The 13,257-nt window shown below is 40.2% G+C and overlaps 1 protein-coding gene across 7 annotated transcripts in view; it reads left to right on the top strand.

The window, feature by feature from the left end:
* The window catches only part of DMD (dystrophin), a 2,416,993-nt gene that overhangs the window by 984,065 nt on the left and 1,419,671 nt on the right, over window positions 1-13,257 (top strand). For all 7 annotated transcript variants that reach the window (XM_075852742.1, XM_075852740.1, XM_075852736.1 and 4 more), the window contains one exon: window positions 11,782-11,905. In XM_075852742.1, the coding sequence (XP_075708857.1) occupies window positions 11,782-11,905 (124 nt within the window). The remainder of the gene's footprint in view (window positions 1-11,781; window positions 11,906-13,257) is intronic.

The raw sequence follows: 13,257 nt of genomic DNA, 5'->3' as shown, positions 1-13,257 counted from the left end.
ATGAAACTGGATGTGGCAGATGACACTAGATGTGGCAGATGACGCTGGACGTGGCAAAAGACACTGGACGTTTCAGATTACACACCATGACTCCAACACTAGACTTCAGCTCGGGAACAAACACAGTTAAAGGATACAGGATACAGGAAGCAGGATACTGGAACACTGGGAAAAGGATACAACTAAGGGACTATTTGCAATACGAACATGGGTAGACAACAACAACGCTTATGCAAGGAATGGAAGGGCAGAGCCCTTTTTATAGTACGGAGTGATCTGTGGATTGAGTAGGCAACTTTTTGCATGTGTGCGCACACGACCTCTAGGACCGGGGACGAGCGCGAGCGCACACTAGAGGACACTGCAGATCAGTATGGCTGCATGTGCTGGCGTCTCCAGGGAGGGAGAACTGGCAAGAAGTCAAAGGTCTACGGTCGCGGCAATCGGGAGGTGAGGAAAGGCAGCGTTCCGCGACTGCGGCCGTTAGAACATGTTCATCCTGTTTACTGTTGCTTGTAACAGGATGGACTGGAGCCTTTACCTATCAGTCATAGTAGCAAAATAAATAAAATATATCTGTACAGCACATACATTAGGGCAGAGAATTAAAAAGATTGATGAGTGTGGTTTTAGTGTGATTATGGGATTTATTTAAAAACCTAAAAGTTGGATTTTTATAATGTGGGAGCAAAGTTTCAGGATAAGTTGCCGTTGGCAAATTATAATTGTTTTAAAATTCCTACACTGATCGCTTCATTTGGGTCATTGATATTCCTATGATGATGTGTAGAGGAGACAAGAGAGCATAGAAGGTGGTCTTGGGAAGGTACCAGGAGATTAGGGCAGAGATATATGAGGGGCGAGATGACAGGTTGTACAGTGCTGGGCAGCGGTGTTGAGGATGAATTGGAGGGGTGCAATAATGTTAGAGGGAAAACTAATGTAATTGTGAAATGCCATATTTATCCACATTTCACCCATGTGTTCATTAAACATACACTATATGGCCAAATTTATGTGGACACCAGGCCATCACACCTACAGTATATGAGCTTGTTGGACATCCCATTCCAAAACCATGGGCATTAATATGGAGCTGGACCCCCTTTTGAGAAGACTTTCCACAAGATTTTGAAATGTGTTTGAGGAATTTGTGCCCATTCTGCCAAAAGATTATTTGTGAGGTCAGGAACTGATGTTTAAGGAGATGGTCTGGCTCGTAATTGGCATTCATATTCATCCCAAAGATGTTTGATGTTTTAGGTCGGGCTCTATGCAGGCCACTCGAGTTCCTCCACACTAAACTTGCCAAACCTTATCTTTACAGATCTTGCTTTGTGTACATGGGCAGTGTCATGCTGAAACATGGAAGGGTATTTTCCAAACTGTTCCCCCCAAGTTTGAAGCATATAATTGTCTAAAATGTGTTTGTATGCTGAAGCATTAACATTACCATTCACTGGAAATATAGCATTCGTCAAATTCAGAGTGGTCCCTCAGACTGCCATATAGTGCAATGTGATTCATCACTCCAGAGACTATGCTGTAAAGTCCAGTGGTGGTGGCATTTGACATTGTGCATGATCAGGGGCGTAGCCAAAGGCTCATGGGCCCCGGTGCAAAAGTTCAGCTTGGGCCTCCCCAGCCCCCGCACAACTTATTTTCTTGGCCGATGGCAGAGGCCTGCCCGTTATCTTAAGCTACATCTCTGGGTCTCTAAAGTGACCAATCGATGCAGCATTAGCAGTTAGAGACAATGCTAGTGTCTTAAGAGATATGGAGCACAAGCCCCAAGACATGTTTTGCACCCCCTAAAAAAAGTCTACGCCACCGGATAGAATTACATACAGTGGCTCAGGAGGCAAACATGATAGGATTAGATACAGCAGCTCAGCATACAGTATCACACATGAGAGATGTAGATACAGTGGCTCAGCAGACGGTATTACACGAGAGGATTAGATACAGTGGTTCAGTATATAGTATCACACGAGAGGATTAGATACAGCGGCACAGTAGACAGTATCCAACAAGAGGCTTAGATACAGTGGCTCAGCAGACAGTATCCATATACTTACCTTCCTCGCTCGTGTCGGGTCCCCTTCAGTTCCAGCACAGCGCTGGGTTCCGACAGCATTCAGCTTTAGTGGTAAACAGGTTATCCACAGCACTCACTTGGTGGGAATATCTCCACCTCGATTTCAAAGGGATGCAAATTCCATGTCCAGAAATCCCATCCGGACGGACTGTTGGTACAAAAACCTGAGGACAGCATCCATATAGCAATTCAGCATTCAGCTTTAGGACGTTATATGCGCCAAGTATACAATTTACTGACACTGAACGGCGACAGCAGCCGAAAGGACTCGATTTAGGAGCGAGGAGGGTAATTATATGGAGGAGTTACTTTAGTAACAGTGGTTCGTGTAATTTCACCTATAGGAGACTACTTAGGTCCCAGTTACTACAGTAACTGCTGACAGACATAGTGCAGGGGGGTCATGGGCAGCGGACTTTGCTGTGAGTATGTTGTAAATCCGCAACAAATCCCTGCCAAAATCTACATGTGTCACATGCAAACTTTGCCACAGATTTGTGCAATGCAAAGGGCGAAATCTGCTGTGAAACTCTGCAGCAATACTGCAATATAAAAGGCATGTTGTCGATTTATAAATCTGCAGCCTGCCTTGATTTTCACAGTATACTTGGGGTTCTGAACATATAAACATGGCCGTAGAACAAGTTCACGTGGCACAGATTTGCTATAGGCAAAAAACAACTTGGATATTTTTTAGAAAAGCTGTGGCAGAAATCTGCATCTTAAACTAGGATTTCTGCCACAGATTAACCCCTTTGTAATTCAATAAAACTAAGGGAATGTTCACATTATGTCGGTCTTCCGTTTGGTTTTTCCGTTCATCTGTTCCGTCAGAGGAACAGATAAATGGAAAGACAAACTAAAAGTACATATTCCTTTTGCATTACCATCGGTTTCAATGGTATCTTTTTTGTTTCAGTTTGTTTCAGTTTGAGTCTGTTCCGCTAGGTTTCCGTTTTTTTGATGGAAAGAATAGCGCAGTACACTACGCTATTCTTTCCGTCCAAAAAATGGAAACCTAGCAGAATGGAGGCAAACTGAAACCCCAAAAATACAATTAAAATCAATGGTAATGGAAACAGAAGCGCTAATTTACGTTTGTGTTTCCGTTCATCTGTTCCTCTGACGGAACAGATGAACGGAAAGCCCAAACGGAAGGCAAACATAATGTGAGTATGCCCTAAACCGCGGTTATTTGGCTTTTGTCCTGAGGCTGTGAATAAGGTAAAAAATACTGCATTGCTGGTGGAACGTTGGCGGATTCTGCTTGCATTTAGGTGCAAAATCCATACCTGAATCCTGAAAGAATTCCCAGTGTATGAATATGGCCCTGGGATATGTTTACATAAAAAAATTCACGATTTTGTGCAAGTCATGTCAGGAAATAAATGGGCAAAGATACTGTATTTCAACCCACAGTTAGGGTAAGTTCACACTTCCTGGGATTGATGTTTCATCCCATTTGGCCGATGCAGCCAATCCAGGAGGCCGGCTGCTGGACGTCAGAAAGTTTATGTGTTTTTATTTTTTATTTTTAAACGTGAAGTTTTCCGCAGCGGACAAAAAACTGCACCACAATTTGATGCGTTTCAATTAGTTTTTTTTTCCGGAACTCCCTGTGTTAACATACCCTGATTGTTATCCAAAGGTTAAGGGCTTGTCCACACATTTCTGCAGCAATTCCACAGAAACTAGTAGACATTCCGCTGCGGAAAAAACCCACCATTTCCTGCGTTTTTTACTTTAGTGGTGCGGGTTTTCCGGCGTTTTTCTCAATGCTGCGAGATGGTGATATTTCCTCTGAGAAACGCAGCAATTCAGTCCACTTTCCGCAGCAGGAATGGACATGCTGCAGTAGGAAAAATACACACCGCAGGTCAATTCCTGATCGGAATTTTTACACAGCATGAGGATGAGATTTGTTAAATCTCACTCACTTTGCTGTTACTGTATTCTGCTGCGTATGTTCTGTCTGCAATTCAGGACGGAAAATACGCAGCAATTCCGCTACATGTGGACAATCCCTGAGCCTGTCAGTGGCTTAGGGATTTGATTGCGTTTTTGTACAGCAATTTTCAAAATCGTGGCAATACCGTGCTATTTTAGCCACGGTTTTTGTAATCGTTGTAAAAATGGTGTGGTAATGCCACGATTGCGAAAATCGCAGCACAAAACACAACAAAATCGGGAAAAATGTAATGTCATGTAAAGCTGAGTGATTGAGGGAGCACTTACTGTAGGAGCCCTGTAGCGATGATCACATCCCTCTGCAGTCTCTAAGGAGCAGGGGAATCGCTGATGCCTGTTGATCGTACAACAAACTGCAGGTACCCGGTAAGGAGACCTCTTGGCTGCTGGGCGGGAACTCTTCTCTGCTTAGCGATAGCAGCTGATTTCTTTCATGTTCCGCGGCCTCCGGTCTTCATTCTGCTTGTGCAGCAGCCTCATTATTCGTGTTTTACTGAGGTGGTTTGGATGGGCCCTCAGGCCCCCTGGCTTTGGGGCCCAGTCGCAAGTGTGACCTCTGCGAGCCTGAAAGCTACGCCACTGTGCACGTTGATCTTAGCCTTATCATGAAGCTCCCAACACACAGTTCTTGGGCTGATGTCATTTCCATAGGCAGTTTGGAATTCTGTAGTAAGTTGTTATAATTAGTATTATAATTATTATTATTTATTTTAATTAATTTAATTTCTGGGCACTGTACATATGAAAAAAGGGTTTAGGTACATAACATGAGACAATAAAAAACAATAAGTGCATAAAAATGAATGAACAGAAGGAGAGAGGACCCTACCCGTGAGGGCTTACAAGTTACAAGGGAAGGGGGAAGGAAAAAGTAAGGTGAGGGTAGAAGCTGGTTATCCAATAGTGTAGTGGCATCAGGGTTATTGTAGGTTGTACGCTTTTCTGAAGAGGTGGGTTTTCAGGTTACTTTTGAAAGTTTGTATAGTGGGAGAAAATCTGATCTGTTGGGTAGCAAGTTCCAAAGTATGGGGAATGCGTGGAAGATATCTTGGAGATGATGTGAGGAGCAGACAAGAAGAAAGCAAAGAAGGAGGTCTTGAGATGCACTCAGCTCTCGTCGACCCTTTGCGTGGTCTATTGCTTCATAGCTGAATTGTTGTTACTTCTAGATGTGTTTACTTCACAATAATAGCATTTACAATAGACATGGGGCAGATGTAGCAGATCAGAAATGTTATGAACTGACTTGTGGCACAGGTAGCATCTTATGACAATGCCTTGTTTAAAGTCACTGAGCTCTTCAGTACAACCCATACAACTATCAGTCTTTGTCTATGGAGATTGCATGTCTCTTTGCTTGATTTTATGCACCTGTTGGCAATGGGTGTGTCTGAAAAACCTAAACTCAATGATTAGAAAGGGTGTCCACATACTTTTGGCCATATAGTGTTCCCATTTGTTATTGGATGTCTCCATGTCTCAGTAAATATGTCTGAATTAATAAAACACTAAGGCTAGATTCACACAGGGCAGTTTGGTGCTTTGACTTTAAGCCAAAGCCAGGGGTGGATTCCAAATTAAGGAAACGTGGGAAGAAAAGACTTCTCTTTTGTATTCATTTTTTGTATTGGCTAAAAAAGATACTCTGTGAATTTGCCCTAAAGCAGCCTTTTCCACATAACATAAAGATACTCTGTTAAAAAAATTAAGTTCTTTAGTGCTGATCCTGAGCTGTAGTGTTTCATATATTCTTCCATAAGGCTTCTTTGGATAGGACATGTATACAGATCTCTAGACGTATTCCACAAACTAGATCGTTATTATGGGTGAAGCATATGTAAAGAAAACAGTCCATTGCAGCTGCACGTGCAAATTTTATCAGGATATGTTACATTTTCACCTTTTCTCACTAGGGTAGTCATAAAATGTAGTTTTGATATTCTTTCTTTCCCTTTACGTGACACAGCTTTTATCTTTTATGTCTTCACACTATTAAAGATATCCATTGAGATACTTTATAATGATGTAAATTAATAAATTGCAGCCCTATGTTTATTGATGTGCCTATTCGTATACCATGGCAGAAAGTCTGCACTTTGAAGGGGCTTCCACTTTTGCATTTGTACTGTTGTTCGATTTCTGCATTTGTATAAATATGAAGCCTTTGTTGTCAAGTAGATACTTTATTGAATTGCTGAGAATATTGAAGTGGTGTATTTTTCTTTGTTCTTTTTGTTTAAATATTGCAGTACATCTATTTTCCTTGCTCTTTATTTGGCATGCATGACTTACACATTTTTGAGGGAATAAGGGCAGATTCACACGAACGTTGCGTTTTTGCGCGCGCAAACAACGCAGCGTTTTGCAAGCGCAAAAACCATTTGACAGCTGCGTGTGTCATGCGTGTCTGATGCGCGGCTGCGTGATTTTCGCGCAGCCGGCATCATAGAGATGAGGCTTGTCGACGCCCGTCACTGTCCAAGGTGCTGAAAGAGCTAAATCTTTCAGCACTCTCGACAGTGAATGCCGAACACAACAGCGAAAAACCTGTAAAAAAAAAGATAAAGTTCCTACTTACCGAGAACTTCCCGGCCGTTGCCTTGGTGACGCGTCCTTGGTGACGCGTCCTTGGTGACGCGCCTCTCTTGACATCGGGCCCCACCTCCCTGGATGACACGGCAGTCCAAGTGACCGCTGCAGCCTGTGATTGGCTGCAGCCTGTGCTTGGCCTGTGATTGGCTGGAGCTGTCACTTGAACTGAAGTGTCATCCCGAAGTGTCATCCCGGGAGGTCGGACTGCAGGAAGGAGACAGGAGTAATCGGTAAGTTAGAACTTCGTTTTTTTTTACAGGTTCATGTATTTTGGGATCGCAAGTCACTGTCCATGGTGCTGAAACAGTGTAACTCTTTCAGCACCATGCACAGTGAATGTCTCCCGACGTCGCGGACAGGAAATTTTTTGGCCGGGTTCGGCCAAAACGAGTTTGGCCGAACCCGGTGAAGTTAGCTTCGGTTGTCGGGGTTCGCTCCTCGCAAAGACACTCCGTTTGGATGCTTGGAAACAGAAAAGCACGTGGTGCTTTTCTGTTTCCATTCATCCTTTTGACAGCTCGTGCGCTGTTCGCACGGAAGTGCTTCCGTGCGACCTGCCTGGTTTTCACGCACCCATTGACTTCAATGGGTGCGTGATGCGTGAAATACGCAGAGTTATTGAACCTGTCGCGTATGTTGCGCAGCAAACAAACGCTGCGCAAAATACACGGACTGTGTGTACTGCCCCATAGACTTCTATAGGGCATTGCGTGCCGCGCGAAAACCACGCGCCCTACACGCTGCCAAATCACGCTCGTGTGAATCCCCCCTAACAGCTATGCTGATAAAAACAAAAATTTCCCTTGTAAACCAATGAAAAAATAATAATTGTTGGAAGTTGTACTTAGGCTGTTGTTTAGGTCTTTATATTACACGCTTACCTTATAAAAATAGCTGTCATATGTATTGTAGCATATACTGACCTGTGATAGCTGTTCAGACTGTTCAGGGCTGTTCATAGTTGCAAATGATCTATAGGTGCCTATAATGCGAATGGTTTGACTAATGGTCATCTCACCGTGTAAATCCTTGAAGGCAAAATCTTGATCGCAGATCTTCAGGTATGCTAAAATTTTTGAGCGCAAAATTCTTAAATCGCTGTATGTAAATGTAAACACTCGATGGTCTGGAAATGAAATCACCTATTTAGACTTTGGTGCCCTGCCTCTGTACTATGTGAATTTAACTACAATTTAATTGCAATTTTAAGGTATCGGCATATGTGAACCCAACAACATTTTATTCTTTCAAGACCAGTAGTGAATAGTTGATTAGTAAATCTTAGCCATTATAGAAGCATCTAAAGGCACCCTAGGCCAAAAAGGCAATTTTTATCAGTGCAATCATTCTATTAAAATCAATTATGATGAATTGAACTTTCTAATAGCTTAATTATAAGGTACTCTATCAGGGGTGAAATACCATATGTGCAGCCTGTGCAGCTGCATAGGGATGCAGTAGGTTAGGGACCCCTAAAAGCAGCTAGCAGCTTCCTACTATTAGATTGTGTTGAAGGAGCAAACCTAATGAATTTAATAGCATGCTCACAATTACTGGTGGATTGTTAGAGACATCTATTATGATTAGTGGAGTGCAAAATGACCGATATACAGTTATTGCACTGGGGCCCTTTGCTGTCTATGTCCACCCCTGTGCTGTATGGTTGACCTGCAATTTTTCTAAAATTTTAAACATTGCTCCAATGACCACAGGCTATTCCTAGGGTATAATTAAATATCAAAAACAGATGATTGATCATATGGAAATTTTTGTAGATTTAATTCAGTAAATGGTTTCCCAAAGACTAGTGATTTATCAAATAAAGCTTTTGATAACACAGTTACAAAAACAAGAATAAAATGTGAAATGTATGGCCATCAGTTAGATCTAAAATCTAAATTGTGGCCAGTCGTGCAACATGACAAAATTCAATTATTTATAGAATGTATGAAGTTAGAGGTAGTCTCATAAAAGCATTTTATAAGAGGATGTGCTTGATGGGTTACAATGTTTAGGTGAGTGGTACTTATCAAAATAACTACTACATGAATGCCAGGACCCAAGGTTTCCCTACCAGAACATTGCTCACCGCCTCGGCCGGCTTGTCTTCTTCCTTTAGTGCTCTGGTGCCATGTCTTCGGCATGTCAGTGGTTTCAGATGCATATACCTAACATCTCACACATTCCTGGGTTCCATGCACTGATGGTCCGTAGTAAAGTTTCTTTCCCATCATTTTGAAAAAAACTGATCTGGGAGTAAAATCCTATTTACTATTATTCATTTTAAAGCTCCATTAATTCCAGGTCACTGTACATATGAACAAAAAAAAAGTTTAAGTACATAACATAAGAAAATAACAAGTACAATGCACATCAGCTTAATGAATGACAGACTGATACTGAAAGAGAGAGAACCCTGCCGGCGAAGACTTACCATGTACAAGAATAGGGGGTAGTAGACAGAAGATGAGGGTAGTCTAGTGGTGGCAGGGTTACAGTAGGTTTTACGCTTTTGTGAAGAGGTCAGTTTTTTTAGGCTGCATTTGAAGGTTTGGATGGTGGGAGAGAGTCTGATGTTTTGGGGTAGCAATTTATAGAGTATGGGGGATGCACAGGTGAAGACTTGGAGACAATGATGTGAGGAGCAGATAAGAGTAGAGCAAGATAAGAGGTCTTGTGAGGACATGGGGGTGGGTGTTAGGAGATAAAGCCAGAGATGTATGTGGGGAAACAGGTTGTGGCTAGTCTGATATGTCATTGGTAATATTTTGAACTGAATACATTGGGCAATGGGTAGTCAGTGAAGGATTGGCAGATGGGAGAGGCAGCGGTGAAATTAAGGAAAAGGTAGTTTAATCGGGTGGATTGAAGGGGTGCAAGAATGTTAGATGGGAGGCCACAGAGAAGGATGTGGCAGAAGTCTAGGTCCTATGACTTTACATTTTAGCATAAGCATTTCTTAAACTATGTGATACCAAACTGGTAATAAAAGTGTAATTTTCAATCCCAAAAAGTTTTCTTGTAATTAAATTTATTGCAAAGCAATGCGTGTTCATTGGCTGTAAATGCACAAATCATTTATATATGTTCGAACTGATAATATTTGACTTGAACATACTAGTATGTTTCCAGATGGCATTACATCATACGAACAGACTGCCATTTAGCGGCCTGAGAGTAGGTTCAAATGTAGCAGAGTTGTTGGCAAATTTCTGCAACTCTTCCATACATAGCCATTATAGGTGTGTGGAACAGCTTTCCTTTAGCAGAAATTTAATTAATAATGGGAATATTTTTTCCATTATTATCATTATGTAGAAATCCACATAATTAGATATTTTCAGCTCCCAATTCCAAAGGTAATGCTTGCTAGTAAGTTATATCTATATTCAGTGTTGTTTTACTGAAATGTAAGGTCCATTTACACTATTTATTATAAACTACTAGACATTCTGCATCAATGCTCATTCAGTTTTTGTTTTTTTTAAATACATTTAAATGGTATTGCTTAGAATGTAAATTCATTTGTATTGAAATAAATTGGTTGTCCAGGATTTGTCTATAAACAGTGCCACACCTGTCCACAAGTTGTGTGTGGTATTGCAGCTCAGCCACATTCACTTCAATGGGTCTGAGTTTCAAAACCAGACACAACCTATGGACAGGTATGGCACAGTTTCTGGAAGAAAGCAGCCATGTTTTTCTAATTCTGGACAACTCCATTAAGACTATGTAAAATTTGCTTTTGCGTTATTTATTCCTCCATTCTACCTTTTCTGAGATTTAATTCTTCAGCTAGTATGCTTGCTATTGTGGTGTTTAATAGGGCCAAACACCAGAGTCCACAGACCATCGCAGGCTAGTGGCCCATACTGTTCCTCTGTATTCCTCCAATTTTATATGAAGGTATATAGAGTTTTTTTCTCTTGATTCATGTCTAATTAGATGTCACATTACGGAGATATTCTCACCTAGAAACAGTGCTTCTAGGAGAGAGTACCTCTGTAATGTTGCTCTATATAATGTAGATGCACAATATGGTGTATCATGGAGTACCTACAGCTCTGTAGCATGCCAATATAACGATCCTATGTGATGCTGGAAGGCTCTGCCATGTGAATGAATCATAAGGCCCCATACACACGCTATATTATGACTCTGTATTGAGTGGAGCCATAATGGGAAGAGGTGTATGGGGCCATTACTGTACTAAAATATGCCTCCAATTTTATATGGCGCATACAGAGCTTTTTTCTATTGGATTCTGTACGCACATGACAGGAAAATAATCATGGCATGCTCCTTTGGATTCCATATGTACAGCGGTATTTTCAAAAGAAAGCAATGTATGATGGGTAGAATAGATTCGTACATACAGCACGAGATGCATCCTGTATGCAGCACACGGTAGCCGCGTGACACTGTACAAGGGAGTCGCACAGCTTCCGAGCAGTGTGGTACATGTTTCGTGCGCACGGTTCTGCCATGTTCATATTGTATTCAGAGTAAGTGAAGTTTAGTGAGCGCTTTTGAAACCCATGCCCATTGTAATAAATTTACACTAGAAGACAGATTAAATATTTAAGCACAAGGTGGGTCAAGGATGGAGAATCAACACAAATACATACACAGGGTTTTTTGGTAATTGCTTTTGTCAGAAAATATGTTTAGTAATAATTGCATGTGTCTGCTAGCTGGTGAACGTATCTCTAAGTATGTGTGCTTGGGGTTATAGCCAACTATTGTTTCATGTAATGTTTGGTAATAGAAATTTAGCGCCTACGTTTTAAATTCTACAACAACAAATATGGCTTGTAATTGCTGTCGAATGTGAGCAATACCCTTCTTTTTTTTTTATATACCACTTGCATAATAGTTCTCTCCTGTAAAAAGTTGGAACATTTCATACTTCAGACAATATCTATAAAGCAACAAGTGTATAAAATCTGCACAATAAAGAATAATCATTTTAAAAAACAATAAAAAAAATATTATTACCCGTTATATTGCAGTGGTTGTATTTGTTTTCTAAATTATCTGTTCACAACTGCTGATTTATGACAAAAATATATCTTCACATCAATTGTTCTGGAATATAAACCGTGTTATTTTGTTTTCTCTAGATTTGATGTTGATTTAACAGAACTGCATAGCTGGATGACACGCTCCGAAGCTGTGCTGCAAAGCCCTGAATTTGCAATATTTAAGAAAGAAGGAAATTTCACTGACCTCACAAAGAAAGTTAAAGTAAGCTATTTTTTCCAGATTTTTTTTTGGTTTCGTTTTTTATTTAGTACCCTTGAGTACAACAGCTTCATGAGGTATTAAAACATTTAATACAGAGGTTATGTATCTTTATTATGACCTTCTTCTATGTTAAAATGAATAGACTACTTTTCTTGGACACATTCACTATTTAAATTGTGCTCCTTGCTTACACTTACTGAAAAATGTCTTTCTCATTATACCCTGGCATGTTTAAATACCACTTCCCATTGAACTATATACTAACAAGAGATTTGTGGTGTACTATACAATTAGTAGCACATACACTTTTGGAGGATTACTGCTCACTATTATTAACCCCTTAATGACACAGCTTGCTTTAACCTTATGAACAGACCATTTTTTCAAATCTGATGTCACTTTATGTGATAATAACTTTGGAATGCTTTTATTTTTTTCAAGCGATTCTGAGAATGTTTTCTTGTGACACATTGTACTTTATGGTAGTGGTAAAATGTGGTCGATACATTCAGTGTTTATTTGTGAAAAACATCAAAATTTAGAAAAAATTGAAAAGAGCATTTTTCTAAATTTAAATGTATCTGCTCGTAAAACAGATAGTAATACCGCACAAAATAGTTACTAGTTAAAATATACATATCTACTTTAGATTGGAATCATTTTTTAAAGTTCTTTTATTTTTCTAGGATGTTACAAGGCTTATAACTTTAGCAATTTCTCAAATTTTCAAAAACATTTCCAAAACTTATTTTTTTGTAGGTACCAGTTCAGTTCTGAAGTGGCTTTGAGGGCTCTATAAATAAGATCCCGCTATAAATCAACCCATTTTAAAAACTGCATGCCTAAAAGTATTCAAAGCAGCATTTATAAAATGTCTTAACCCTCTAGGCGTTTCACAGAAATTAAAGCAATATGGAGGTAAAATTTATTTTTTTTCTTGCCGAAATTTCATTTTAATCCATTTTTTCTGTAACATAGGAGGTTTTACCAGAGAAACGCAACTCAATGTTTATTGCCCAGATTCTGCAGCTTTAGAAATATCCCACATATGGCCCTAGTGGACTGAAGCCCAGGCCTCAGAAACAAAGAAGCACCTAGTGGATTTTGGGGCATTCTTTTTATTAGAATATATTTTAGGCACCATGTCAGGTTTGAAAAGGTCTTGTAGTGCCAAAACAAAGGAAACCCCCTGGAAAAGACACCATTTGGCAAACAACACCCCTCAAGGAATTTATTGAGGGGTATATTGAGTGTTTTGACCCCACATGTTTTTTTTTACTAAATTTATTGGAATTAAGTTGTGAAAATTCAAATCTAAATTTTTTCTAAATGTAGTTTTAGCTCAGGTTTTT

This window comes from Rhinoderma darwinii, chromosome 2 (genome assembly GCF_050947455.1).
Source record: "Rhinoderma darwinii isolate aRhiDar2 chromosome 2, aRhiDar2.hap1, whole genome shotgun sequence".
Classification (NCBI taxonomy): domain Eukaryota; kingdom Metazoa; phylum Chordata; class Amphibia; order Anura; family Rhinodermatidae; genus Rhinoderma; species Rhinoderma darwinii.
The sequence above is the reverse complement of the archived record's forward strand: the minus strand, read 5'-3'. Positions and strand labels throughout refer to the sequence as shown.